Source organism: Oncorhynchus mykiss, chromosome 5 (assembly GCF_013265735.2).
Source record: "Oncorhynchus mykiss isolate Arlee chromosome 5, USDA_OmykA_1.1, whole genome shotgun sequence".
In the NCBI taxonomy this organism is placed as follows: domain Eukaryota; kingdom Metazoa; phylum Chordata; class Actinopteri; order Salmoniformes; family Salmonidae; genus Oncorhynchus; species Oncorhynchus mykiss.
In genome coordinates, this window is record NC_048569.1 from 60,398,988 (window position 1) to 60,426,736 (window position 27,749).

Below are 27,749 nucleotides of genomic sequence, written 5' to 3' on the forward strand. Positions count from 1 at the left end.
TATCCAAATATTTTTTTCAACTAACCATATCTCTTTACACAGCTGCCGGGCGGGATTTCCGCAATAGCTAATAACATGGCGAAGACTTACGATTACTTGTTCAAATTACTGTTAATCGGCGATTCTGGCGTCGGAAAGACTTGTGTGTTGTTCAGATTTTCAGAAGATGCGTTTAACTCAACGTTTATCTCGACAATAGGTATGTACATTTCGTAAGTTTTGTGGTTCGAAAAGTTATGCAGGAGGAGGGGTAGCTAGCTCTCGACCCCAACTAGCAATATTGGTGGTGAGCGCCCATCCTGTCATGCTAACGCTAGCTAACTAGAGCTTGTTTGGTTAGCATTTAGTTCTCCAGCCAGGAAACAACCGGCTTGTTTACAGGGCTCGCTTGACAATAAAACCAGCACTTCAGCATCCCCGGCATACCTCAAATTGAAATGTTCATGATATTTTTTTAGCTGGCGACGTCACCAGCTGACTCCTTAGCTATCTAGCTAACGTTAGCTGTCAGGTGAGCAAGTAAACTACCCTGACTAAGTAACTACACTTATATATATATATATATATATATATACACACACAAAAGTATGTGGACACTAGTTCAAATGAGTGGATTCCGTTATTTCAGCCACACCCGTTGCTGACAGGTGTATAAAATCGAGCTCACAGCCTTGCAATCTCCATAGACAAACATTGGCAGTAGAATGACCTTACTGAAAACCTCGGTGACTTTCAACGTGGCACCTTCATAGGATGCCACCTTAACAACAAGTCAGTTTGTCAAATGTCTGCCCTGCTAGAGCTACCCCGTTCAACTATGTGCTGTTATTGTGGGGAAACATCTAGGAGCAACAACGGCTCAGCTATGAAGTAGTAGGCCACACAAGCTCAGTGCTTAAAAATCGTCTGTCCTTGGTTGCAACGCTCACTATTGCTACTGAGTTCCAAACTGCCAACACAATAACTGTTCTTTGGGAGCTTCATTATTTTTTTTTTTATCATGGCCGAACTGCCATACACAAGCCTAAGATCACCATGCACAATGCCAAGCTTCGGCTGGAGTGGTGTAAAGCTCGCCCCAATTGAACTCTGGAGCAGTGGAAAAGTGTTCTCTGGAGTGGTCAATCACACCATCTGGGTTTAGCGGATGCCAGGAGAACACTACTTGCCCCAATGCATAGTGTCAATTGTAAAGTTAGGTGGAGAAGGAATAATGTTTTTTATGATTTGGGCTAGGCCCATTATTTACAGAGAAGGGAAATTGTAACGCTACAGCATACAAGGACATTGTAGACCATTATGTGCTTCCAACTTTGTGGCAACAGTTTGAGGTAGGCCCTTTACTGTTTTAGCATGACAATGCCCCTGTGCACCAACAGATGGTTTGTTGATCGGTGTGGAAGAACTTGACTGGCCTGCACAGAGCCCTGACCTTAACCCCATCAAACACCTTTGGGATGAATTCAAACTTCGACTGCGAGCCAGGCCTAATCGCCCCAACATCAGTCCCCGGCCTCACTAATGCCCTTGTGGCTGAATGGAAGCAAGTCCACGCAGCAATGTTCCAACATCTAGTGGAAAGCCTTCCCAGACGAGTGGAGGCTGTTATAGCAGCAATGGGGGAACCAACTCCATATTAATGCCCATGATTTTAGAATGAGATGTTTGACGAGCAGGTGTCTATAAAAACAGAGTCGCACACTACATGTATAAACTCCCAGTAATTTATTGGGTAAACCTGATGAGCATGTGTCCACATACTTTTGGTCATATTGTGTATTCTAGCTAGCTAATCTAGCAGTGATGTTCATACACAGCAAGCAGTCCAATTTTAGCTGAGAGTTGCATTACAGAAAGGTTAGCTCGGAGGTGAGGTCTCCCCTTAAGTTTTGCAGCAATTTACATTGAAATCGTTGACTTCCTGTGTGTGGCTTGCAACATCATCTAAAAAAATGGGCCTCCCTAGCCAGAACCCAGTCACTCTGGACTTGGTGTCATGCAAATAAGTACTTGCTAGCTTCCGAGCAAATGTTGAATGCAGTCTGCTTTTGCCACCTGTGCATAAACAGTGCTGTACATCAACGTCAAATGGTTGTTTCAAAAATCCTTTGTCATTTACAACTCTGAGATGACAGTGAAATGTACATCTATTTTAGGTGGGTAGAAATGCAAGAATTGTCTCACTCTTGCTAATCCTCTTTGCCTTTTTAGGTATTGATTTCAAAATTAGAACAATAGAACTAGACGGGAAGAAGATCAAGCTACAGATATGGTAAGACAGCCCTTTGACTTCTTCACACAGTGTCTTAAATTATGTATTAGAAAGAGCACCTTGGGAGTGCTCACAATTGGCCTATAATTCAACAAGTGGGTTGATTCAGGGATAGGAATGAAAGGCTCTCATTGTGTTGTTCTCTTACCAGGGACACAGCTGGCCAGGAGCGGTTTCGAACAATCACAACGGCATATTACAGAGGAGCCATGGTCAGTTGCCTTGCTTCACTATGTCACTCTCACAATGTCAGAAATGTACTAAGCATATGCCTAGCTAGCTAAGAACTTAGTTTGAATTTAATTATTTTTTTAAAATCATATTCAGAGACGTTCATGGCGATCAGTGCATCAACTAATATATTTCCAAACTAGTTTGAGCCGCTCCCTTTTTAGAGTTGTAAATGAAGCAGTACATACCTGAGATCATCCATGGGAGGTGGGTACAATCACCCTGGAATCCTGTTTAGGCCCTTTATAACAATTCGCTATCCTCCCAAGTGTACAGGTTTCTCAAGTTTAACAGGATGCTAATATCTGACATGCTCTGTTAAATTGGTTGTTTGTTTTTTCTTCCTCCCCAGGGCATCATGTTAGTCTTCGACATCACCAACGAGAAGTCATTTGAAAACATCAAGAACTGGATAAGGAATATAGAGGAGGTAGTCGTCAGAAATAGTAACATTTACATCTCTGCAGGAGAACAGAAGTTAGTGAAATTGAAGGCGTTGCATTGCTCTATAAATGCTATGGATGACTTATCCTCTCTTCCTGTCTAGCATGCCTCTGCAGATGTGGAGAAGATGGTGCTGGGCAACAAGTGTGACGTCAATGACAAGCGACAGGTGTCCAAAGACAGAGGGGAAAAGGTGGGTGATCACTGACCAGTTAATGAAAAGTATATCATAAACTAAATAACTCAGTGTCTATAGAGTAGATGTTGATTTCTGATTGTGATACTGTCCATGTAGCCACTCAAGGGCACCTGATCCACACAAACTTACATTAAAACGCTGCATGTAAGCTCACGGGATCAGGTGGCTTTGCGAGGCAACATGGACAGTACAATAAGAAATCTATCTACATGTTGTGTGTGTCCCTCTTATCTCCTGTTGGCAGTTAGCGTTGGAGTACGGTATTAAGTTTATGGAGACCAGTGCAAAGGCCAACATCAACGTGGAGAATGTGAGTTGCAGTGGGGTAAAATGTGATAAGACTATGCAATTAATATGATCAAAGTCTATTAAACCAAATGCCTGACTCGATTTAACATTATAGTAAAACCATGTGCAATTATGTGTTTAGCTGACTAAGATCAAGGAATGGTCATGAGAAGAGAATCAAAGCAAGTAATATTTAATAACTCTGTTAAATGAATGGATTCACATTAGAGGTCTTCACGGGTCCAAGTCCAAAATGGATCTGGGCTTTCCCACCCAGACCCGATATGAATAAATATATATTTTTAAATATTGTGACCCATTCCAAACGAACCCGAGGACAACTAGACCCATTCCGTATCGACCTGGTTGGCTCCAGACCCGGTCTGATCCGAGTGAGGGAAACAGCAGAATTATTTTTACAAGCTACTCTATTAACTGGAGCTAAAGCGTACGAGGGAGAGAGAGGTGCTGCTTTAGCAGGTGGGGGAGGGGCCGAACTGTGAGCGAGTGACACGGGAGGAAGAGATGGCAACCAACCAAGACGACTCGCACCATAGTAGACTAATGGCTGCCGTAGCTAACTTATTTATCGTCACATCATTATGTAGTACCTGTCTTGACTGCATCAAACCGGGAGAAGCTAATTAAGCTTGCTAGCTAGGCTAATTGCAGTTTCTCATCCTACAGTTAGAAATAACAACTCCATTCAGAATATTAAGTAGCAGCCTAGCTGTTTGCTATTGGTCATTGTAGCCTATCCTCCTTTAACATTTAATTACATCATTTTAATTACATCTTCCATTGAGTAGATGTCTCCTAACTTTAGACATACACAGAGGCTCTATGACTGTAGCGTATTGCTGCTTTGATGGCTTATGATAGGCCAAAAACAAGCTACACGTGCCATGCTCCACTCTCGTGAAAAGCAAGAGTAGCAGCATAAATTATTAAGATGTTGCTCTCTCTCTACTGCAGCAGTTGCGTTCGGATCTGTACCAGCCCTTACACATATCCGTGACGATCAGACCCGTGACTTTATTTAGAATTCTGGATCCAGACCCGCTCGAGTCCCGGTTTGGGTCTTGGGTATTCGGGTACAAGTGGATCCGTGAAGACCTCTAATTCACACACAAGTCATAATATTAAGGTTAACTTACAAGACCAAGCATGAACGAAGAGATGCCTACTAGGCCATTGTCTGAGGAAATATCATACAACCATTATCCAATGGACTGCATGCAAGATAAGAGGGAGAACAGAACTTAATTTCAAACATCTGAAGGTGTAAAACCAACCACCATTGACCAATCATATGATACAAAGTTTACAGTAACCTGATCACCCAAAGGGTGTCACAGCATCTAAAGGCTTGTGTGAGGGGTGAGACAAATGCAAATAAGACAGAATTCCTGAAGACAAACTCAGATTCATCTATAGTCATTTAAAGTTCACCCTGTACAAATACAAGTTACCACAGAGATGCATACATCCATATAGACAGCTTCATTTGCCGTGCAGCCCCAGGTGACAGCGAGCACACCGTTTAGGGCCGAGCCTACAGAGTTGACTCATTCCAAGCAGTTCTAAAAACAATGGGAGTACAGTAAAGTTGTGGCATTAGTGAAAGACAATGCACATTGTTTTGTCTCTTTTGATTTGATCTCTATTTGCCCTGTTTTTTTTCCCCCCCTGACATTTTCAGGCATTTATGACCCTTGCCAGAGACATCAAGGCGAAAATGGACAAGAAACTGGTAAGTGTGTGTGTAGTATGTGCACATCTATTTCAATGGGCTATAATGTGTGTTCCCTCTGACTTACATTGAGTGTATGTGTGTTCCAGGAGGGCAACAGTCCTCAGGGCAGCAGTCAGGGGGTGAAGATCACAGAGCAGCCCAAGAAGAGCAGTTTCTTCCGCTGCGCCCTCCTGTGAGGACCACGGCCTTCTCATTGTCCACAGCTGGACAGAACTGGACTGAGCTTGCTCAGAGCTCTCCTCTCTTTCGCCCTGTTCTCATCCCTTTCTCATTACCCATATCCCAGGCCTCTTTGGGTTTTGAGCTTTTTTTCTGATTCACCATGTGTCCCCCAGTTTAAAAATGGATGTATTCATTGGTCAGGTGGATCAATCAGGGTTGTTAGATGGAGATCTCTATACCGGGCACTCCTCATGCTCTTATATCGTTTCTCATAATTACACTTAGGCTTCTGCTCCCCCTCTCCTCTCTTTGTCTTATGCAACTGGTATTGTTACAGATACTTCATGTTGCTATGTGGTTGCACTGCTGCCAAAGTTGATCCTTAGTGAGTTTTTTTTTTTCTTCTCAACATGAATTAACCTTATCCTTAAAAGCAGTGGCTTATTTCCATGTTAAGACTAGTTAACCATCATATATACATCGTGACGTCTTCTGTCAGAGAGTTGCCTTCTGTGTCATCTAGCTACTACTATGGAGATCTATGCGTCCCTGTTTTTTCCTTTCTCAAATGATAGTGATTCTCTCTATTCTACCTTGACATTACTCATTTACCATCCAAGAAAGACACTTATTTTCTTAAGATAATACCTAGAAAAATTCTGAAGTCTTACCATGTTAATAGTGAAGATGTGTGAGGTGAGGACAGTGGGAAGGTAGGCCCCTAAATGGCAGGCAATCCAAGAAATAAGATGAGTAGGTGGCCAGTACGTTGTAATAAACTTTAGGGAACTGTTAACAGAAAATATACATATTGGAGCAGATCGGCATTGTACTTGAGGACGCACAACTGCAACGCATTTTGACGCTGTCTGTAGAGAAGTCAAAACGCGTTGCAGTTGCGCGTCCTCATGTACATTGCCGATCTGCTCCAATATGTATATATTTCTGTTAACAGTTCACTAAAATGTATTGCAACGTACTGGCTGCCTAATCATGATTTTTTTTTTTGTTTTTCTTCAATAGTGGACATTCCATCTTAGACATACCTAAAAAATAAAATAAAAAGACCTGTGTTCATCATTTTACATGTACTCTATCGTTATGCAGTTCCAATTTGTTTCCTGCGCAAGGTTTATCAACCATATTTGAGTGGTAAAACAATTCTGTGCCGATATCTGCACATTTTGATTGCACTTTAGAAATGAAATTGGCTTCACTGCTTAACATTTGCAAAAGCAGTCTTAAAGTCTTATTCTGTTAGTTCTAAAGAATACTGACATATTCCTATACAAGCTATCACATTCCGGAACTTCCAGTGGCTGTCAGTTGAAATCTGTTCCACAGTAACATCAGTCTAGTTGGAGCACAATTCATTTCCTAACAATTGAGTTGCATAAATTGCCCACAACTTTGGTTTTGGCATTCGAAATGTGTTTTAATATTAAACCACTCCACAAAATGTTTTCTTTGCCCCAATTATGAATATTGTGTGTGATGTGGAGACCACTGAAACGGAGAGAATCTTTTGGGTGGTAATAATCACTTTGTCATGGATTATAATTATTTTGTAAAGTCATGTCTTAGGCAACCTTTTCAAATGCCAACCTCAACCTATTCCTTATTTGTTTACTGGTTGTTAAATTGTGATACTGTAATACCATTCGGGTTTAGTTTTGTGTGGCCTTTGTGACTTTCTAAGCCTGTTTTAATGCTGCTGTTGTCAGTATTTGTGGCAGAAAATTAGTGACAATGGTCTGCCTTGTAGTTGTTTTGTAGGCCTATAGTCCATTCCAACTAAAGTACATGTTATGGTTATAAGAACTAAATTGAGTAATGTCAACCTACTGTATTGAGAATATTTGAAATACAATATGCAATGACAGTCCATTTCACTAGAGAACCACTCCTGCAGCTTATTTTTAGTCGAGGATAGTAGTTATATGTTTTCCTAATACTTGCTGCTTTGAAACTGAAGAGACCCACATTTTGGTGTTGATAATTACTATTAATGTGCCAGTATTAAGACAATCTAATTCTGGGTGTTTTGGGTTTGATTTAATGTTGCAGTTTTACATTGAATGCATTGGCATCAGTACTTTATCTAAGCACTAGGGGGCAATTTAGTGACATGGCAATGGACTAAAATGTCACAAGCAACGAGTCAAGAGGACATGTAGTCAGTATTTTCAGTGAAACAACATCCAAATATGAAAGTGCCCTTGTAGAAACCCTTGCCAGATTTGAAATATTCTTCCAGTCCCTATCCTCAAGACTTAATCATAGTCTCAGTGATTTGTAGTCCGTTATAGGGTGACAATGTTAAATGGATGCCTGGAGGACAGTAGCTTTGTTTATTTGGAGTTTGCGTTTCGGTTTCGTTCTCCTTCCTTGCTTGCCCTTCCCTCTGAATTTGCCACTGTCCATGACAGCGTGTCTTATTTTCACCTAATACTTGATATCATGGTCTTTGCAACTATGCATCATGAGGCTGTAGGTCCTCTTGAGGGTTTGCACATTTGACTTGAAGAGCTTTTATTTGATATTAGACATGTGCAAAGGATCATTATTGCATTGCTTTCTGTTCTCTTTATACTTTGTCACTCCCATCATTCCCATTCAATCCGTCTTAATGTGGAACTTGCATTCCATTTGTCAACACAAACATTTCTAGGAAATTGAGCACATATTAAATCACAGCAAAAGGAAACGACTTCCCCCTGATTTTGCAGATGAGATTTTTATGTCCTCTCTTGTGTAGAACATCACGAGTGGCACAGTCAGTTTGCTGAACCGCTGTGTATGTTCAGGACCTTGTATAGGTCTGGCAAATGTTTATTCAGAATAGCGATTATGACGGTTTCGTTTCCTTTTGGTGGCACTATTTGTACATATTTTTCAGTTCATAAATCAGTCCAGCATTCCATGTTCAAGACAATTTGGATTTCATAGATACCTATGGTAAATGAGGGGGAAATGGCATTTAGAAAACAATTGTAAATAAGAAAGATCTAAAAATTATTGTACTGTACTTTCATACATATTACTGAATTGATCTACACCTTTTGTAGATGTGTACTTTTGATGATTTATTAAAATGATTATTTTAAAACTTGCTGCAGTTTCTCAATTTACTTACAACTTATTAGGCTACCATCAATTGTTGTCCCAATTAATTCCTTTCTATAATATTAAGGGAAACGTTAGCCATGCAGAAATGTCAGATATTTATATCCCAAGATCGACCACAACGAAACTGTCGTTTTTATTTTTCTTACTTTCGATTGCACCTGTGCTGTATATCTTATCAATCGTATATATTGAAGAGGACTACTCCTATAGAATTAAAATGAAATGTTTAAATTAGCTTGATAAAGCTGTAATTGGTATTGAGGCTAGGCAAGGCTATTTTACGACGATAGACCTACCAGATTCACGCTTGGGAAAAATATCTCCACCCTTTTCCCTCACAGGAGCTAACTTGTAAAGGTGTGTGAACAGAGCAAAGCTCCAGTTTCGAGTTGCTCCTCATGAGGTAAATTGCTTTATTGAAAAGGCGACAAAAATTGTAACTGGCCACAACAGGTGCGTAGACAAAATGTAATGTTCGTTTTATTTGTGGGATTGGACAACTTTTCTTATTATGTACATTTTCAAAGAAGAGTATTTGTTTTGTTAGACAATGTGGTATGCAGATGTATAGTTAGTAGGCCTAATTACTCGGGTATTACTATAGTTTTAGTATTGTACTCATTTGGATGCATTTTTTGTATCTGGTTTTACCCACTTGTCTAAATAATATTTGAATATTAAGAGCAGAGTAAAAAAAATAAAGAATTCCATTGAGGCCAACAATGTATCATGTATGTGAAGCTATTTCACTTTGTTAACTGTCTCAGTTTAAATGTAGTTGAAGATATACGTAATACTAATCCAAGGTTTATTAGTGCTACTAAATATTTGGCAGCATAGATGTCTTTGTTGCCCTAATGTAAATAAGTGTATCAACCAGCCAGCTGAATGGTCTTCCTCTTTGAATTCAGAAACTGCAAATTATAGAGGAACAATCAGAGCAATAGCGAAGTGCTCTTTGAAATTAGGGTGATTATATATTTTACCTTCTTACAGTTTATAACTGGACATTAAATCTGTAATTTATACCAAATGTGTTCACTGTCCTTTAAAAAAATTATTGTTGACATGTCAAACTGGCAATGGAATAACATTAGAGAATGAGGGGTGCTTCCTGACATCATTCTTTACTGTATGTTACCAGGACACAACTGGGGGGGTATGGATGGAACACAGACTCAGGGAAGACATGACGCCCATTCCTGGTTCACTGAGTTCCAACTGGACTGTGTCATCAGGAATGGGGTAGTTCCAGAATGGTTCCATGGCATTATTTCCAGGAAGTAAGTTCTCAAATTGTGTGTCTGTTTCTTTTCCCTGATAAACAACATAGATGAGACCAATGTGTGGCTTGTGGTGAAGGATATACTGTATGCTTTGACTGTTATTGTCTTACAGTAGGGCACTAAGTTTGTTCTAACGTCGTAGTGTTTATTCACCGCAGGGTTGCTGAGGAAATGCTCCTGTCCAATCCCACAGGCTACTTCCTGATCCGTGTCAGTGAAAGCAGGATAGGATACACACTCTCCTATCGGTAAGCCTCTGTGCTTTGTACATGAGATAGACAACTCCAGGTGAGGCATCATTAGATTGGTTGTTTGTTCAGCTGATGACAATAAGTGTTCTGTTTCTATAGCTTTTATCCTATTCTACGTCAATGCCACATACTACCCACTCTGAAACGTCATGTTCTATTCAACGGTGTAGTTCAAAGTCCATCTGCATTTCCTTATCAAAATAAATTCCCTGTACATCTAGTGCCACTGATCGGTGCAGGCACTTCATGATCGATGTGCTGAAGGACAATCGCTACATTATTGTAGGAGAGGACATGCATCACAGCTCACTGCAAGACCTGGTGAACTTTCACCGCAGGGTGCCTATCATGCCTTTCAATGAGCTGCTGACTGTAGCTTGTGGACAGGTGAGGAACTATACTTGATTCAGTAAACTACAAACGACCGTATTGTTTATTTTGTATACACACCAGTACGCTATAGGCTTGAATTGAGTTGGTCTCATATAGCATAAACACACAGGGGTACGGTACACTGTGCTGCATTTCTGTACACTGTTGTGGATACATTAGTGAATTGACGTGTGTTTGACTCAACATTCTTCCCCTTCATCTACTTCTTGTTGTAGGTATCAAAGGACAAGACTGATTACGCAGAACTGTTATTCCCCAAAAGACCAGCCATGAACCCTAATCATGGTGTGTTGCCAAATAACCCCCCACACATGCACAGTAGTACTCATCTGAAAGTAGCTGAGGACATTCCACCTGCCCTCCCACATCGTCCCAGCACATTGAGTGACCCTGCCGGCCCACCTCCAAACACTAGCAAACCACCTGTATCTCCAAACACACCTTCTCCCAGACTCTACCCCTGCCTGGAGACTGAGTTAAACACACTGAGCTTCCAAACCCCAAGCATGGTAAAGACGCTGGACTATCATAGTGTTTACAGTATGTGTTTGTTGGGGGATAGGGCTAAATCTTTATTTTCATACTTTGAATGGTGAGATAATGCTATTGCAAATGTGTTGTAGGCCTACATTGACATAATATTGAGGTTTCCTAACTCTGGGTCTAAAAAAAACTAAATACCTACATATTTCATTGTAGGTTAAGCAAACTAAGGTTAGACTGTACTCTTATATGGAATGTATTATTTTCATTCCAGGTAGATCATACTGCTAAACCAGTGCCATTGCCCAGGAAAATGCATGTAGTCACCACGGCCCAGCCGGACCAACCTCCTGAGTTACCTGCCAGAGGCCCTGCTCTACCACAGAGAAAGGACACGGACCAGAGCAGCACAACATCTAAAGGTCCCACAGAACCCAGGACTGTGGGTACAGGCAGACCACAGACCCGACCAAACACACACCACCAGGACCCAAACTCCAACCAACAGAAGAATCAAGATGTAAAGTCCGTGGTCAGCAACCTGAGCTACTTCAGGAGGAAGTTCCATAAGAAGAGAAGTGCCTCTCAGGAGCACATGTATGCAGAGATTAGTGTGGAGGATGAGCAGGGGCAAGACCAGGGGAAACTCACAGCCGTGGAGGCTAGAGATAGGGACATTGATACAGCTGCTGATAACGAGTATCAGATGCTACCAGGAGAGATTGACAATGGCCTTCCACCCATCACTGCTGCCACCGCTGTTAGACCCACGGACTGTGGGTTACTGCCAGAGTATCTGAACCCTCCTCCTTTTGCCCCTGGATACTAATGTCCACTTCTCTACCCTCAGGATGGCTGGGTGGCCAAACGGACAAATGCATTTTGAGAAGGCACTGATGAGTTAAAGTTAGTCTGAAGATTTTCTAGTTTAACTGGATATATCTAGAATCTCTTTTACAATGTGACATTGAGAACTATTTATGTCTGCAACCAGCTCTGGTTAGTGATTAGACCATATCCAATGTTTTTTTACAGTGCTATGTATTGGTCAACTATTTCATATCAAATGTGAAAATACTTTTGTTTTATTTAATTTGATGTGAGGAATTATGTTAGACATCTATGTATTATTTTCATTAAAATACAACCATGGCAAATACCTGTTTCAATTGTCCATCCAGTTATGTGATACAACTTTGTTTCTGCAAGAGATGGCAGTCAAATGCTGATCTGTTATCAACAATGTAATAGGGAAGTGTGCTCTCAGAGATAGGTGCTGGTCTAACTGGTTTGACCAGATGAATGTGAGTGAGTCAATCGGGAGAATCAAGTGACAACGTGGGCATTCGGGTGCATTCGGAAAGTATTCAGACACCTTCACTTCTTCCACATTTTGTTACGTTTCAGCCTTATTCTAAAATTGATTAAATTGTTTTTCCTCAATATACACACAATATTCCATAATGACAAAGCAAAAACAGGTTTTTAGACATTTTTGCAAATGTATTAAAAACGAAAAATTATCACATTTACATACTGTAAGTATTTAGACCCTTTACCCTGTACTTTGTTCATGCACCTTTTGGCAGCGTTTACAGCCTCGAGTCTAATTGGGTATGACGCTACAAGCTTGGCTCACCTGCATTTAGGGAGTTTCTTCCATTCTTCTCTGCAGATCCTCTCAAGCTCTGTCAGGTTGGATGGGGAGTGTCGCTGCACAGCTATTTTCAGGTCTCTCCAGAGATGTTCAATCGGGTTCAAGTCCGGATTCTGGCTGGGCTACTCAAGGACATTGAGACTTGTCCTGAAGCCACTCCTGTGTTGTCTTTGCTGTGTACTTAGGGTCATTGTCCTGTTGGAAGGGATCCTTCGCCCAGTCTGATGTGCTGCGGAGCAGGTTTTCATCAAGGATCTCTCTGTATTTTGCTCCGTTCATCAGTCCCTGCAGCTGAAAAACATCCCCACAGCATGATGTTGCCACCACCATGCTTCACCGTAGGGATGGTATTGGTGAGGTGATGAGCGGTGCCTGGGTTCCTTCAGATTTGATGCTTGGCACTCTTCCTAGTGCTGGCCGCCTGGCCAAACTGAGCAATCGTGAAAGAACAGCGTTTGTCAGGGAGGTGACCAAGAACCTAATTGTCATTCTGACAGAACTCCAGAGTTCCTCTGTGGAGATGGGAGAACCTTCCAGAAAGACAACCATCTCTGCAGCACTCCACCAATCAGGCCTTTATGATAGAGTGGCCAGACGGAAGCCACTCCTCAGGAAAAGGCACATGACAGCCTGCTTGGAATTTGCCAAAAGGCACCAGACACAAGATTCTCTGGTCTGATGAAACCAAGATTGAACTTTTTGGCCTGAATGCCAAGCGTCAGGTCTCGAGGAAACCAGGCACCATCCCTACGGTGAAGTCTGATGATGGCAGCATCATGCTGTGGGGATGTTTTTCAGCGGCAGAGAATGGGAGACTTGTCAGGATTAAGGGAAAGATGAACGGAGAAAGTACAGAGCAACCCTTGAATACTGGGGCGAAGGTTCACCTTTCAACAGGACAACGACCCTAAGCACACAGCCAGCCCAGAGCACAGAACCCGATCTAACATCTCTGGAGAGACCTGAAAATAGCTGTGCAGTGACGCTCCCCATTCAACGTCACAGAGCTTGAGAGGATCTGCAGAGAAGAATGGGAGAAACTCCGCAAATACTGGCGTGCTAAGCTTGTAGTGTCATACCCAAGAAGAGTAAAGGCTGTAATCGCTGCCAAAGGTGCTTCAACAAAGTACTGAGTAAAGGGTCTGAATACTTATGTAAATGTGATATTTAAAAACAATGTATTAGGTGCAAAAATGTATAAAAACCTGTTTTTGCTTTGTCATTATGGGGTATTGTGTGTAGATTGATGAGGGGGGAAAACAATTTAATCAATTTTAGAATAAGGCTGTAATGTAACAAAATGTGGAAGGAGTCAAGGGGTCTGAAAACTTATCCGAATACCCTGTATGTCGTCTGCACATGCAGGTGATAGAAAGCTGAAAGCACTACCATCGTTTTAAAAAAGTATGTTTAATAATTATTTCCTGTGTACATTTTGTCACAAATTCCATCTGCATAATGACTAATCACCTAGACAACAGGTTGAGCAAATGAAAATGTAATTGTATTCAAGAATCTGGCTTGCAGTGGTCCTGAAAGCACCCCTTCCAAATTATTGTACAGACAAACGGGGTTAGGGGAGGTGGGGTTCCGTGTATATCGTGGCCAATGGTTTTCCGATGTAAAACAGCAACGTGAAAACTGTTGGTTTTTTTCAAAACGAGAAAGCCTTGATTTTTGTCATCTCGTTTTCAGAACATGAACAAAACAATTAGCTTTTTATGCATTTTTTTCTCTCTTTTTTTTTTTAATGGTTAGTTTTTTGTTATCTCGATTTATGCATATAAAAAACAACTTGATATTTTGAATTGCAATGGGTGGGGTTACATGTGGAATGTCTGTCATTGGCCAAATGCACAGCCAACACTTCCTGTCCCTTCAAAATAAGAGTTAACTCTTTCTAACGTTTTTCTATTAATCTACTATGAATGAATGTATTATTAATTCATTATTAATCTGTTATTAATGCATCTACTGTAACATACATCATAGGCTTTTTCTACATGCTATCAACGTTAGTAAGGGGTTTGTGTGTCTCTGTGCTAACCATCATGCACAGTACAAATCTTCTGTCCTCGGCTGAAACACTCACTTCCGAGTTCCAAACTGCCTCGAAGTAATTCAGCACAATAACTGTTCGTGTGGAGTTTCATGAAATGGGTTTCCATGGCCGAGCAGCCGACACAAGCCTAAGATCACCATGTGCAATGCTAAGCATCGGCTGGAGTGGTGTAAAGCTCGCTGCCATTGGACTCTGGAGCAGTGGAAACGCATTCTTTGGAGTAATATTTCACGCTTCACCATATTGCAGTCCGATGGATGAATCTGGGTTTGGCAGATGCCAGGAGAACGCTATCTGCCCCAATGCATAGTGCCAAGTGTAAAGTTTGGGGCTGTTTTTCATGGTTTGTGCTAGGAAATCTTAACGCTACAGCATACAATGACATTCTAGATGATTCTGTGCTTCCAACATTGTGGCAACAGTTAGGGGAAGGCCCTTACCTGTTTCAGCCTGACAATGCCCCTGTGCACAAAGCGAGGTCCATACAGAAATGGTTTGTCGAGATCGGTGTGGAAGAACTTGACTGGCCTGCACAGAGCCCTGACCTCAACCCCATCGAACACATTTGGGATGAATTGGAATGTAAACTGCGAGCCAGGACTAATCACCCAACATCAGTGTCTGACCTCACTATGGCTCTTGTGGGTGGAGTGCAAAAGAGCTTTGTGCGCATCTCTGTGTGTGGAGTAAAGGTGGTCTAGAGTTTTTTGACATACTGGTAGAAATGAGGTAAAACGGATTTTAGTTTTCCTGCATTAAAGTGCCCGGCCACTAAGAGGAGGATTTTCTTGTTTACTTATGACCTTCTACAGCTCGCTGAGTGCAGCCTTAGTACCAGCATCGGTATGTGGTGGTAAATAGACAGCTATGAAGAAGATAGATGAAAACTCTCTTGGTAAATAGTGTGGTTTACAGTTTATCATGAAGTACTAACAGGCGAGCAAAACCTTGAGATTTCCTTAATATTAGAGCACACCAACTGTTGTTGATAAAGAAAAATAGATCACCCCCCAATCTTACAGGAGGCTGCTGCTCTGTCTTGTTGATGCACGAAAAACCCAGCTAACTGTATATTATCCATGTCCTTGTTCAGCCAGGACTATAGGAGAAATATAGGACATTACAGTTTTTAATATCCCGTTGATAGGATAGTCTCGAACGAAGTTCATCCAGTTTATTCTCCAGTGATTTCACGTTCACCAGTGGAACGGGGGGTAGAGGCGGATTATCCATTCGCCGATGCAGTCTCGCCAGGCATCCGGCTTGTCGACCCCTGGAGCGGCACCTCCTCTTCTTACGAATGACAGGGTTTTGGGCCTGGTCCGGGAAGAACATTATATCCTTTCTGTACGACTCATTAAAGAAAACATCCTTGTCCAGATCGAGGTGAGAAATCGCTGTTCTGATGTCCAAAAGCTATTTTCGGTCATAGGAAACGATGGCAAAAAAAGTTAAAAACACACAAAATATCAAAATTTGTCAGGAGCCGTGAGAACCGCGGCAATCCCCTCCCGGCACCATTCTAATAAAGCAGCATTCTACAGCAGCATTCTAGAATTCTATTGGGGTCTAAAGGGTTAATTACTGTTTCCCCTTCCCATGTGAAGCCCACTGGTGTTGATAGGGTTAATTGTTTTCTGTATTTTATTTGGATTTTTTGCACTATTGTGTTGTATTAACTATTTGTGAGCCCAGTGTAAGTAGGAAGGGGAAAAAGTAATTAAAGGGATAGTCATACTCAAATGACAAACACTTCAACAGGAGGTCAAAACCTGAGAATTCTACCTGAATTTGATAAGGTTGGTATATATTTTCAGAGCTGCTGGAAGGAGAGACAAGGAAGATGTGTCTATCCTCAGCTTCGGATGAACACATCCTCCACATCTCTCTTCCCCAGCTGGTACTGAAGCATGAGTGAGTGAGGTATGGCTGCCCCACAGGAGAAGGGGACAGGGAAGGTGTCGCTTTTCGGTGTCAGATGGACACATCCTCCCAATCTCTCCAGCTAGGACATACCATCCCTCACTCCATACCATTCTCCACCCTCAAATACACCCCTCTACCCAAGTCCATCATGGCACAGGTGCCTCCACACCCCTTGCTCGTCTCCTCCTTCCTCCTTCCCGGTCTGCTGCCAGCTGCAACCACCTCTTCATGACTGACTCCACTGTACTTTAGATGTTTTGGGATTCTTCCGGACAGCAGCAGAACAAGAGCACAACTGGTTGGAAATATGTGAAATGTAGTTGTAACAGGTAAATGGAATGCTGTAAAATTGAATCTCTCAAAAAGAGCATGACATACAAAGTGGAATGAAACTCACCAGTTTCAGTTTGAAGTCGGCCCCCTGAAGTTTAGTTTCCAGGCTCTGGAGACCTTGTTGATCCTTAGACGGCAAAAGGCCTTCTTTGATCACATATTCTGCAGCATTCCACTATGAGGTGTATGATGATTCTTTTCTGTTCCATGCTTGATGAGCATTTCCTGAATTAACGCTGAGGGGCATTTCACTATAACACAACGAGGTGGACTAGAGTGAAGTATATTGCTGCCCACCAGGAGGAGAGATTGGGAAGATGTATCTTTCCTATGCAACGGATGGACACATCCTCCCCATCTCTCCCTCCACCAGCTGACACTGAAACATGAGCGAGTGAGGTGTCGTTGCCCACCTAGATAAGAAGGAGAGACAGGGAATATGTGTCCATCCTCGGCGTAGGATGGACCCATCTCTCCCTTGTGCGTCTGATGAATCCTTGGGTTTTCTTGTGGTGGTGTCTGCTGGGGTCTGGGTCTTGCAAGGTCTTGAGGAATCTGGTGGGCTAGAGATGGACAAGAGCAAAGAGACTGTTAGATTAAGAAAAGTGCGGACTGTCATCTTTTTTTATGGGAGATAGGAAAGGAAATAAGGAAAGGATGTTTCTGAACACGTCAACGTTAATGTGGATGATACCATTATTATGGATAATCATGAATAAATTGTGAAAGATAAAAAGTGAGAAAGTTACACAAAGATCATACCCCCCACAAAAATGCTAATCTCCCATGTTATTGGTAATGGTGATGGAGGTTAGCATGTCTTGTTGTAGCCTCTGTAACCTTCTCACTCATCATTATTCCTGATTTTTCTGAATCGTGGCATTATAATATACTGCCCTAACAAGCAAAAAGGCAGTAACTGCTCATTTGGTCGGAAATTAGTTAATGTAATTTTTGCTACATTAAATACATGCTTAATCATATGGACAAGTATCCTGTCACATCCTGACCTTAGTTCCTTTTTTATGTCTCTATTTTAGTTTGGTCAGGGCGTGAGTTGGGGTGGGCTTTCTATGTTTTGTTCTGTGTGTTATATTTCTAGGTGTTTGGCCTGGTATGGTTCCCAATCAGAGGCAGCTGTCAATCGTTGTCTCTGATTGAGAACCATACTTAGGCAGCCCGTTTTCCCACTATGGGTTGTGGATAGTTGTTTTCTGTTTTGTACCTTGCAGAACTGTTCGTTTGTCGTTTTAGTTTTTTTGGTTCTAGTATTCGTATTGATTAAAAGGTATTATGAATACTTAGCACGCTGCACCTTTGATCTTCTCCTTCTCCCGACAACAGACATTTCATATCCTGACTCTATTGTATTGTGTTTTGGAGAAAATGGGGGTCATGTTAGCAGTAACTGCATAAAGTTACTGTGAAACCAAGGTAAATAAGTCATTTTGCTCAGTTTCACACTGAGCAGTTACTGCCTTTTTGCTTGGTAGGCAGTATAGTTCAGAAACATTTTACTGTGGACAGAAAATGATTCCAGTCATCATTCAGTTTCTATTGGGAAAAACAGCCCAAAACAAACTGCAAATGCATCCAAAGAGTGTGTAGAGTCACACGCTTGATATAGTCATTGCAAGCTAGGAATATGGGACCAAATACTAATCTTTTGACTACTTTATACACTTTGGGTGAATTGGTCCAAATACATGTGGCTTCTTCAAATTGGGGTACTAGATATAAAGTGCTTCAATTTCTAAACGGTAAAAACAGATATGTATGAAAATACCCATAGGAAACATGCTGTGAGTATAGAGCCAAATATTATTATTACATTTGTGTTAGCGTCACTGTACAAATACATACGAGGGGAGTGACTGGTAGGGAGATTAACCACAGTCAATAGTATTAATATTAGTTTTAGTGCGAGGCCAGTGTATTTAGTGACAGGCCATGCTGTCCTTCAACTACACTGATATGAAAAACCTGCACAGAAAAGGAGACAATGATGGGGTCCCCTCGGGGGTGCGTGCTTAGTTCCCTCCTGTGCTCCCTGTTCACCCACGACTGCGTGGCCGTGCATGACACCAACACCATTATTAACTTTTCCGACAACAGGGCGGTGGTAGGCCTGATCACCGACGATGATGATTCAGTCTTTAAGGAAGTTAGACCTGGCAGTGTTGTGTCAGGACAGCAACCTCACCCTCAACGTGGGCAAGACAAAGGAGCTGATCGTAGACCACAGGAAACATCAACAGGGCTGTAGTGGAACAGGTCGATAGCTTCAAGTTCTGTTGTGTCCACATCACTAAGGACCTATCATGGTCCAAACACACCAACACAGTCATGAAGAGGGCACGACAACGCCTCTTCCCCCTCAGGAGGCTGAAAAGATTTGGCATGGTCCTCAGATCCTCAAAAGGTTCTACAGCTGCACCATTGAGAGTATCTTGACTGGCTGCATCAATGCTTGGTATGGAAACTGCTCTGCATCCGACCGCAAGGCACTACAGAGGGTAGTGCGTACGGCCCAGTACATCACTGGGGCCAAGCTCCCTGCCATCCAGTAACTCTATACCAGGCGGTGTCAGAGGAAAGCCCTCAAAATTGTCAAAGACTACAGCCACCCAAGTCACAGACTGTCGTCTCTGCTACCACACAGCAAGCGGTACTGGAGCACCAAGTCTGGGACCAAAAGGCTCCTGAACAGCTTCTACCCCCCAGCCATAAGATTGCTAAATAGTTAGCCAATACATACTGGGTGAGTGTATGTGGTAGGGATATTTAGCCACAGTCAATAGTATTCATGTTAGTTTTAGTGAGAGGCCAATGTTTTAGTGACTGTCCTTCAACAACAGTGATATGAAAAACCTAGACAGGTTAAGGCAAAATTACCTGAGAAAAATCTTAAAAGGAGACGATGATGATGTTGAGATGCAGTAAGTGCATCAGGAGAAGTTGGTCTAATGGAAAAGGTCAGTCTGTGATTGAAGTATTTGTCTCTTGATTCAGTGGCAGACATTCAAACAATGAGACTATTGTTCTGTAGAGCAGACATAACATTGTGTGATTTCTCTATGCTACAAACCTTGGGGACCCATACAGATAGTTACAATCTGTAAATAAGCAGCTATCCAGGTAGCCTGTTACATCATATGATAGCTAGCTAACGCTATCGCTGTACCAAAGATACTAAAGGATGGATTGAAATGTACAGAATTTGTACCTGGAGGAAAAGGGGGGAGGGTCATGCTTTTTCAATTTCAGTCAAGGGGAGAGTTTTGTTTTTTATCATGTCATTGTGTTTTAGAATGAGCTGCTTGTTAGGCTATACCGTATATCGATGTGTGCCCTATGCCGACCCTCATCTCTGATTCTCAGCTGGGTGCACAATATCAAGTTCACCTATATGCTATTTAGTGTGGTCTTAATCTATAGGCTACAAACTGCATGCTCGAAGAAACACAAAGTTACAGTATATTTCTAAGATAGCTGCTGGGATGGTGTAAATAAAACGAAGATATATTAAACACGGCAATGGATATTCCAACCCTGAGCCCCGGCCTGCTCTACTCTTGCTGATCAAAACCTTTCTTCTGTGCTGCCTAACCAATGCTGTGCTGTGTAGGCCTTCATGGGCAGTTCAGGAAGAGAATCAAAGGTTTCTTCTGAATTTTTGTGTTGTTTGGGCCTAGTCCAGAAAATGCAATATCTTGTAGGCGGATTAGCCTATAGCGTATGTTCTGTTCAGTTTGAGAAGGAAAGCGCAAAGACGAGGAGGACCAGAGGTCAACTTTGATAGTTTGATACAACTATAATTGATTCGAATAAAAACTGTTTCTTACCCATGACGTATTTATCAGAGATATTGTCCTCAAAATAAGCCAGATTCAAGTAACTTACATTGTGTTGCTGAAACATGAAACAGCAGCTGAGGCACAATCGGAAATGGACATGGAAATGGACTCACGGTGCTGAAAGTAGGCAAATTCAAGTAGGCATAATTCATTTCAACGTCTTCATTGGAATGCGACTCACAACTAGACGGCTTTGTGATGGAGTCTATTCCTTACTATTTAAGAAATAAGAGGTAGGCCTACCTGTTTAACAGAAAAATGTTTGCCCGTGCAACAGATGGCTGTTTTGGTCCGCTAATATAGGACTAATACAGGTCCAATGTACTACTTTTGGGGGGAAAGTAATATATAAAAAAAATAATAGAGTTTCTCAGGGGGTGCTTTATGCCCGCCCACCCTAAAAAGCCTACCTCTGTGTCAGTGACTGTTAAGTTAAAAACAGGACGAATTGATGAGAGAGTGTGCCATAGGCCTACCTTTTATTAAAGAAAATGGAAAAAAGCACAGGCCTACCCCTTGTTAGATTTGGAGGAAAATAAAACGGATCCGATTTATATAAATTGATCTATGACAGCGCTTTGGTCCGCGGTGGTTTATGCTACAAACAAGCTGTAAAATACCCGGGAAAGACGTAACTCTGATGCACATGGGGATATCATTGTTTAGTTTCTTTGAGATTTAGAGGCTGGGCTACAACCTTCTATAGCCGAGGAGACCAAAAAATGACTTTGCATGGGAAGTAATCTAATTCTGTCACTATTAATTGATTTCTGTGCAATAGAAGATGTTTAAACCCAGACAGTTGTTAGGGAGACACTTGTGACCTTCTCTAGTTGGATTAAGCCAAAGAAGAAGGGTAGCCAGCAGTTAAAGCTTACATTTTTCAGCATCGGTAGTCCTACTCTGTCTGGGGAGGAAAGGTAGGCCTAGCTTTTGAAAGTACCATGCTAATGGCGTCTCAGATTTCATTGCAAACAAGACACACTGATTTGACATTGGAGAAATATGATAAAATGAACACACAGGCATATATCTCTCTATCAGAACTCAGAATAAGACCCAGATGCAGACAGCTAGAGTCACAGATGTTTATTGACCCAAACAGGGGGCAGGGAAAATACAGGTCAAAGGCAGGCAGAGGTCCATATTCCATGGCAGAGTTAGGCTGGTACAGAACGGCAGGCAGGCTCAGGGTCAGGGCAGGCAGAATGGTCAGAACCGGGAAAACTAGGGAACAGAACTTGAGAAAGCAGGGAGATGGGAAAACACACTGGGAAGACCTGACAAGACAAACTGGCAACAGACAAACAGAGAACACAGCTATAAATACACTGGAGATAAGGAGGAAGATGGGCGATACCTGGAGGGGGGTGGAGACAAAGCAAAGACAGATGAAACAGATCAGGGTGTGACACTGTCCATTTTTAGCATGTAGTTTCAGTAGTTTGTGTGGTATTAAAAAAGACACTGCTACTATGTCAAATTATGTAGAATTGTTTATAGAAGTGTTTTATAAAAGACAATTTTTTCTCTGACCTGCAAAAAAATAGATAGATTCCACCCCTACTTTTGTCCACGGTGGTCTGTGAACCCACAACCTTCTGGCTGACAGCCCTCTGTGCTATCAAAATTCCTTGTAAGTCTTGTAATGCTTACAGGATCCAAAACAGTTGTTTAAAGCTCTGGTCTGTCCAAGTAGATAGAATAAATGGTAGTCATGTTCTCTGCTATCCACTTTGTTTTAATTATTATTTTGGGTAAAGGGGAGGGTCACTTGTTTGTTTTTTCAAGCGTTCAGGGAGGGTTTAGTTAAAATATATTTTACTGAAGGGAGGGCCATCCATTTTCATTTTAGAGAGGCCCGATTTTCTCCATGTAGCCCCTCATTATAAATAACGTTCACTTCCAGTGTATATCGGTATATATCATGTCCAATGGTTTTCCGATGTAAAACGGCAACGTGAAAACTGACCATTTTTTGTTTTTTTTACATGTGAAAAATTCCTTGATTTTTGTTGTCTCATTTTGGCAGATGAACAAAACAAATTGTATTTTTGTTGATATTTAGTTGTTTGTTTTACCTTTTTGTTAAAAAAAAATGAAACAATTGAGAAATGTCGATTTTTTTTTTTTTAGATTTTTTGTTGTTGTTGATATTTAGTTGTTTGTTTTTCCTTTTTGTCAAAAAATGAAACAATTGAGAAATTGTTTGTTTTTGTCATCTTGCTTTTGCATATAAAATTTGATATTTAGATTTTCACAAGTGGGTGGGGTTAAATGTGGAATGTCTGTTATTGCTCAAATGCACAGCCAACACTTCCTGTCCCTTCAAAATAACAGTTCAGCCTTCTAATTTATTTAATCTACTATCTATAAATTAATCTATGATTAATTCATTATTAATCTGTTATTAATTAATATACTGTAATGTTAATAGTAGGCTTGCTACATGGTATCAGTTTTAGTAAGGGTTTGTGTGTCTGTGCTAACCATCATACACAGCCTATAGGCTATTATGTGATGATGCGTTACCTTGATTGCTACTTCAATTGAGTTTTGTGTGTCTGGGTTTGTGTGTGTGTGTGTGTGTGTGTGTGTGTGTGTGTGTGTGTGTGTGTGTGTGTGTGTGTGTGTGTGTGTGTGTGTGTGTGTGTGTGTGTGTGTGTGTGTGTGTGTGTGTGTGTGTGTGTGTGTGTAGGGGCTGCCGAGATGCAGCTGTGTATGAAGTCTCTCTGGTGACAGTGTTCTAGGTGTTGGTCGAGAGCTGGGAGAGTTCAACGTGACTGTGGAAAGGGCCAGAGCGGGGAGCACCCCTTATACTGCATGCACACAGCCATGGAGCTATCAACAACACTCCTTGTGGTACAGCCATTACTCGTAAGACGGGGAGAAATAAGGGAGGAGGGAGGAGACATGTGTTTGTGTGTGTAGGAGGTGGGGAGGCAGACCGTGTCGTACCCTCTGTCCTCTCTGAAGGGGCTAGTGTGTGAGGGCTCTAACCTGCTACTCTCCCTCTGCTCCCTCTGAGGAAGTAGGTCACGGAAGACATGACCTTCCTCTCCTTTTGTGTGTTGTGTGTCACTCTGTTGGTGGACATCCCAACAAAGTGGCAGTGTTGGCACAGCTACCTCCTACATGATGAATAGGAGGTCATCACTTGTACTTAATATACCATCTATCAATCAAGTATATATTTTTTATTTCAGCAGTTGTCACAAAGTGCTTTTAACCCGGCCTACACCAGAGAAACCCGGGACATACAAGGCACTACTGCTCCTGCCATATCTATCTTGTTTGATGTCATATCCTGTTCCTGTTTAAGCCAGCCTGAGTGCAGGTGGGCTCTCCTGTCAACATGAGCTTCCTGCTGCTCTCGCCCCAAATACACACACAGTATCATAGTGCAGCACTTTCAATTAATCAATATTATTTTATAAAGCCCTATTTTAGTGGCCAGATTGTTTTTCAGTTCATGGTGTGCATATGTATGCCAGATTGATGAATAATCAGACAGGATAGAGTACACAAAAATACATTAATGAATATGTTCATAGATGGGTCATTTTATAAATAAATAGGATACACACACCTCAAAACCGATGGTCAGATTACTTTACATAGATGATAAATTAAAGTATGTGGCACAACTGTTTACAGATTCAACACATCAGCTATTGTTTATTTATTTTGGATGTTGAAAGTAAAAGATTACAAAGAAGACACTACATGAAATTTAGCCAAACAGGTTTAGAATAATTCTTCATGTATTTCGATGGGTATAGTTGGTTGGTTGTTTTTGTGGGGAAGGAGTGACGATCAAGTGACAGCGTCGCGAGTGAGCGAAGCACAATGTTGCCTTCAATCGACTCTTGTTTTCTTGCCTGACAGACTAACTACAGAGTTTGCCAATGTTAGCTGATTAGTTACGAAGCTAGGACAGTTTCCACATGAATAGCATCGGTAGAAACAGGACAAAACAAGTAACTTTAACTTGTTAGCTGGCTATGTAAACAAATATCACTGCGCGGGCATCTACCCTAACACGACAGCTAAACTGTCAAATAATAGGAAAACGAGGCAATGTAAAGACTATGAATATCTGTACCTAGCAAACATGACAAACCATAATATAACAGATAAACAACAATTACTCTAATCTACATTTCGGTGGCTAGTTAGCTGGTAAAAGTGACAGCTGAGTTTGACGCGTCGCAAACGCAGTTTACTGCTAGATATACCAAGCAGTTTGGGACGTTTCCATATTAATTACATCATAGAAACATTACAAAACAACCAACTAGTTAGCTGACTATATACAGCTAAACACTGCAACTCTTTCCATGAGACAGAGAGCAATCCTTGGAGCTCCACCGTTGATGTGCTCTCGCCTGTACCAACCAAGAGACCGTGAAAGGATTTGCTAATCTGAGAGCTACTCCCCAAATTTCAATGCATCAAACATCGACAACTTCAAACATAAAGTGCATTCGGAAAGTATTCAGACCCCTTGACTTTTTCCATATTTTGTTTCGTTAAATACTCATTATAAAATGGTTACCGATACCCCATAAGGATCCATTTAAAACAGGCTTTTTAGAAAAAGTGTTAAAAAGAAAAAACAGAAATAACTGATTTACATAAGTATTCAGACCCTTTGCTATGAGACTCGAAATTGAGCTCAGGTGGATCCTGTTTCCATTGATCATCCTTGAGATGTTTCTACAACTTGGTTGGAGTTCTGTATTATGTCATGTTTCATGCTTTTGCATCAGCTAATGGTATCCTAATAAAATAACAAATACCACCTGTGGTAAATTCAATTGATTGGACATGATTTGACAGTGCATGTCTGAGTAAAAACCAAGCCATGAGGTCGAAGGAATTGTCCGTATAGCTCTGAGACAGGACTGTGTCGAGGCACAGATCTGGGTAAGGGTACCAAAGCATTTCTGTAGTATGAGAGGTCCCCAACAACACAGTGGCGTCCATCTTTCTTAAATGGAAGAAGTTTGGAACCACCAACACTCTTCCTAGAGCTGGCCACCCAGCCAAACTTTGCAACTGGGGAAGAAGGGCCTTTGTCAGGGAGGTGACCAAGAACTCGATGATCACTCTGAAAGAGCTCCAGAGTTTCTCTATGGAGACGGAAGAACTTTCCAGAAGGACAACCACCTCTGCAGCCTTTATGGTATAGTGACCAGATGGAAGCCACTCCTCAGTAAAAGGCACATGACGGCCCACTTGGAGTTTGCCAAAAGACACCTAAAGGGCTCTCAGACCATGAGAAACAAGATTCTCTGGTCTGATGAAACCAAGATTGAACTATATGGCCTGAATGCCAAGAGTCACGTCTGGAGGAAACCTGGCACCATCCCTACGGGAAGCATGGTGGTGGCAGCATCATGCTGTGGGGATGTTTTTCAGCGGCAGGGACTGGGAGACTAGTCAGGATCGAGGGAAAGATGATTGGAGGGGGAAAAAAACAATTTAATCAATTTTAGAATAAGGCTGTAACGTAACAAAATGTGGAAAAAGGGGTCTGAATATTTTCCCAATTTACATCTGCTGTTAACTCATCTCAATTACCTCAATATCATAATTTGCGGCAGGAAGCCTAGCAGTTAAGAGTGTTGGGCCGGTGACCAAAAGGTAATTGGTTCGAATCCTTGAGCTGGCAAGGTGGGGAAAAAATCTGACGTTCTCTCCTTGAGCAAGGCAGTTAAACCCCAACAACAAATGCTCCCCACGTGCTGAAGACGTGGACGTCAATTAAGGCAGTCCCCCGAACCTCTCTGATTCAAAGGGGTTGGGTTAAATGCTGAAGACACATTTTGGTTGAATGCATTCAGTTGTGCAACTGACTAGATGGCCGTAGATGGCCGCTATGGGTTCTAAAGAATAAGAAAATCTCACCCAAATGTCATTAGAATGTAAGCAGTCTATGGACACGGTATGACAACAGTCCATGCTTTGGTTTTGTTTACCTGGCCACTGTTTCAAATGCTAACTTTTTTTGCATTTGTGGCAACAATCCACTGCAAGTCAATAGTACAAAACATTATGAACACCTTCATAATGTTGAGTTGCATCTCCTTTTTCAGAACAACCTCAATTAATTGGGTCATGGACTCTACAAGTTGTTGAAAGCATTCCACATGGATGCTGGTCCATGTTGACTCTAATGCTTTCCAAGGTTGTGTCAAGTTGGCTGGAAGTCTTGGGTGGTGGACCATTCTTGACATGCAGGGGAAACAGTTGAGTGTGAAAAACCCAGCAGCATTGCAGTTCTTGATATACTCAAACTGGTGCGCCTGGCACCTACTACCATACCCCGTTCAAAGGAACTTGACCATTTACCCTCTGAATGGCACACATACACAATCCATGTCTCAACAGTATCAAGGCTTAAAAAGCCTTCTTTAACCTGTCTCCTTCCCTTCATCTACACTGATTGAAGTTGATTTAACAAGTGGCATCAATAAAGAATCATAGCTTTCACCTGGATTCACCTGGTCAGTCTGTCATGGAAAGAGCAGGTGTTTCTAATGTTTTGTATACTCAGTGTATTAGCATTTTGTGCACTACATGTCAGAAGCTGTCTCTTTTTCCTATGCTCCATGTTACCTGTTGCAACTTTTTATGAATCAGATAGATTTTTGATGGACTACATCTGCTCTTCTCTTTAATTTAAATACATAATTTGATAGCAGAGTACTTACCTTTGATTTGGGGAGTAGCAGGTTTAATATATCCCCATATAAGGCCCGTGTGGCAGCGTGCATCTAGCCACCCTCTGGTCCGGGAATCTAGGTGGGAACTCAACCTTTGTGCAGTACGTGAACCAGACCTTTTTATTTTACAACCGTTTTACACCAGATATGGGCCACACCTTTTACAATGAACAATTTTACAGAGGGCCACACATTTCAATTTGATCAGTCTGCACTCTGTGGGCCAGGTCCTTTTTAATCTGATGGTGATGCCGTATTTGACCCAGGCATATGGTCCAGAAAAACACAA

The 27,749-nt window shown here is 41.7% G+C and overlaps 2 protein-coding genes and 1 long non-coding RNA gene across 6 annotated transcripts; 2 read left to right on the forward strand and 1 right to left on the reverse strand.

The window, feature by feature from the left end:
* Positions 1-2: 2 nt before the first annotated feature.
* LOC110524213 (ras-related protein Rab-8A) lies at positions 3-8,461 on the forward strand. Its single transcript, XM_021603659.2, has 8 exons — positions 3-199; positions 2,212-2,272; positions 2,424-2,484; positions 2,856-2,933; positions 3,051-3,140; positions 3,391-3,456; positions 5,137-5,187; positions 5,277-8,461. Exons 1-8 carry the CDS (start codon positions 76-78, stop codon positions 5,364-5,366), a joined length of 621 nt encoding a protein of 206 aa, XP_021459334.1. The 5' UTR covers positions 3-75; the 3' UTR covers positions 5,367-8,461.
* A 104-nt stretch (positions 8,462-8,565) lies between these two features.
* On the forward strand, positions 8,566-12,051 carry hsh2d (hematopoietic SH2 domain containing). Of its 4 annotated transcripts, none has more exons than XM_021603653.2 (7): positions 8,566-8,934; positions 9,393-9,450; positions 9,626-9,764; positions 9,926-10,015; positions 10,240-10,405; positions 10,627-10,920; positions 11,169-12,051. In XM_021603653.2, exons 3-7 carry the CDS (start codon positions 9,643-9,645, stop codon positions 11,721-11,723), a joined length of 1,227 nt encoding a protein of 408 aa, XP_021459328.1. In that variant the 5' UTR covers positions 8,566-8,934; positions 9,393-9,450; positions 9,626-9,642; the 3' UTR covers positions 11,724-12,051. The 4 variants fall into 4 exon arrangements, with proteins under 4 accessions (XP_021459328.1, XP_021459330.1, XP_021459329.1 ...); XM_021603655.2 differs by having other exon boundaries at positions 8,566-8,884; XM_021603654.2 differs by lacking the exon at positions 9,393-9,450.
* Positions 12,052-15,175: 3,124 nt separating this feature from the next.
* LOC118964632 lies at positions 15,176-27,547 on the reverse strand. The gene is made up of 3 exons (XR_005051825.1): positions 27,449-27,547; positions 16,937-17,435; positions 15,176-16,834 (listed from the first exon to the last, which is right to left on the reverse strand). It is a non-coding gene; the product is annotated as an uncharacterized LOC118964632 (long non-coding RNA).
* Between the last annotated feature and the right edge of the window lie 202 nt (positions 27,548-27,749).

Excerpts from the sequence above, each read along its gene's own strand:
- hsh2d (XM_021603653.2), top strand. The coding sequence starts at position 9,643 with ATGGATGGAACACAGACTCAGGGAAGACATGACGCCCATTCCTGGTTC. Across the intron at positions 10,016-10,239 it reads GGATACACACTCTCCTATCG|TGCCACTGATCGGTGCAGGC; the intron begins GTAAGCCTCTGT and ends CTGTACATCTAG. Across the intron at positions 10,406-10,626 it reads TGACTGTAGCTTGTGGACAG|GTATCAAAGGACAAGACTGA; the intron begins GTGAGGAACTAT and ends TTCTTGTTGTAG.
- LOC110524213 (XM_021603659.2), top strand. The coding sequence starts at position 76 with ATGGCGAAGACTTACGATTACTTGTTCAAATTACTGTTAATCGGCGAT. Across the intron at positions 200-2,211 it reads AACGTTTATCTCGACAATAG|GTATTGATTTCAAAATTAGA; the intron begins GTATGTACATTT and ends TTGCCTTTTTAG. Across the intron at positions 2,273-2,423 it reads AAGATCAAGCTACAGATATG|GGACACAGCTGGCCAGGAGC; the intron begins GTAAGACAGCCC and ends TTCTCTTACCAG.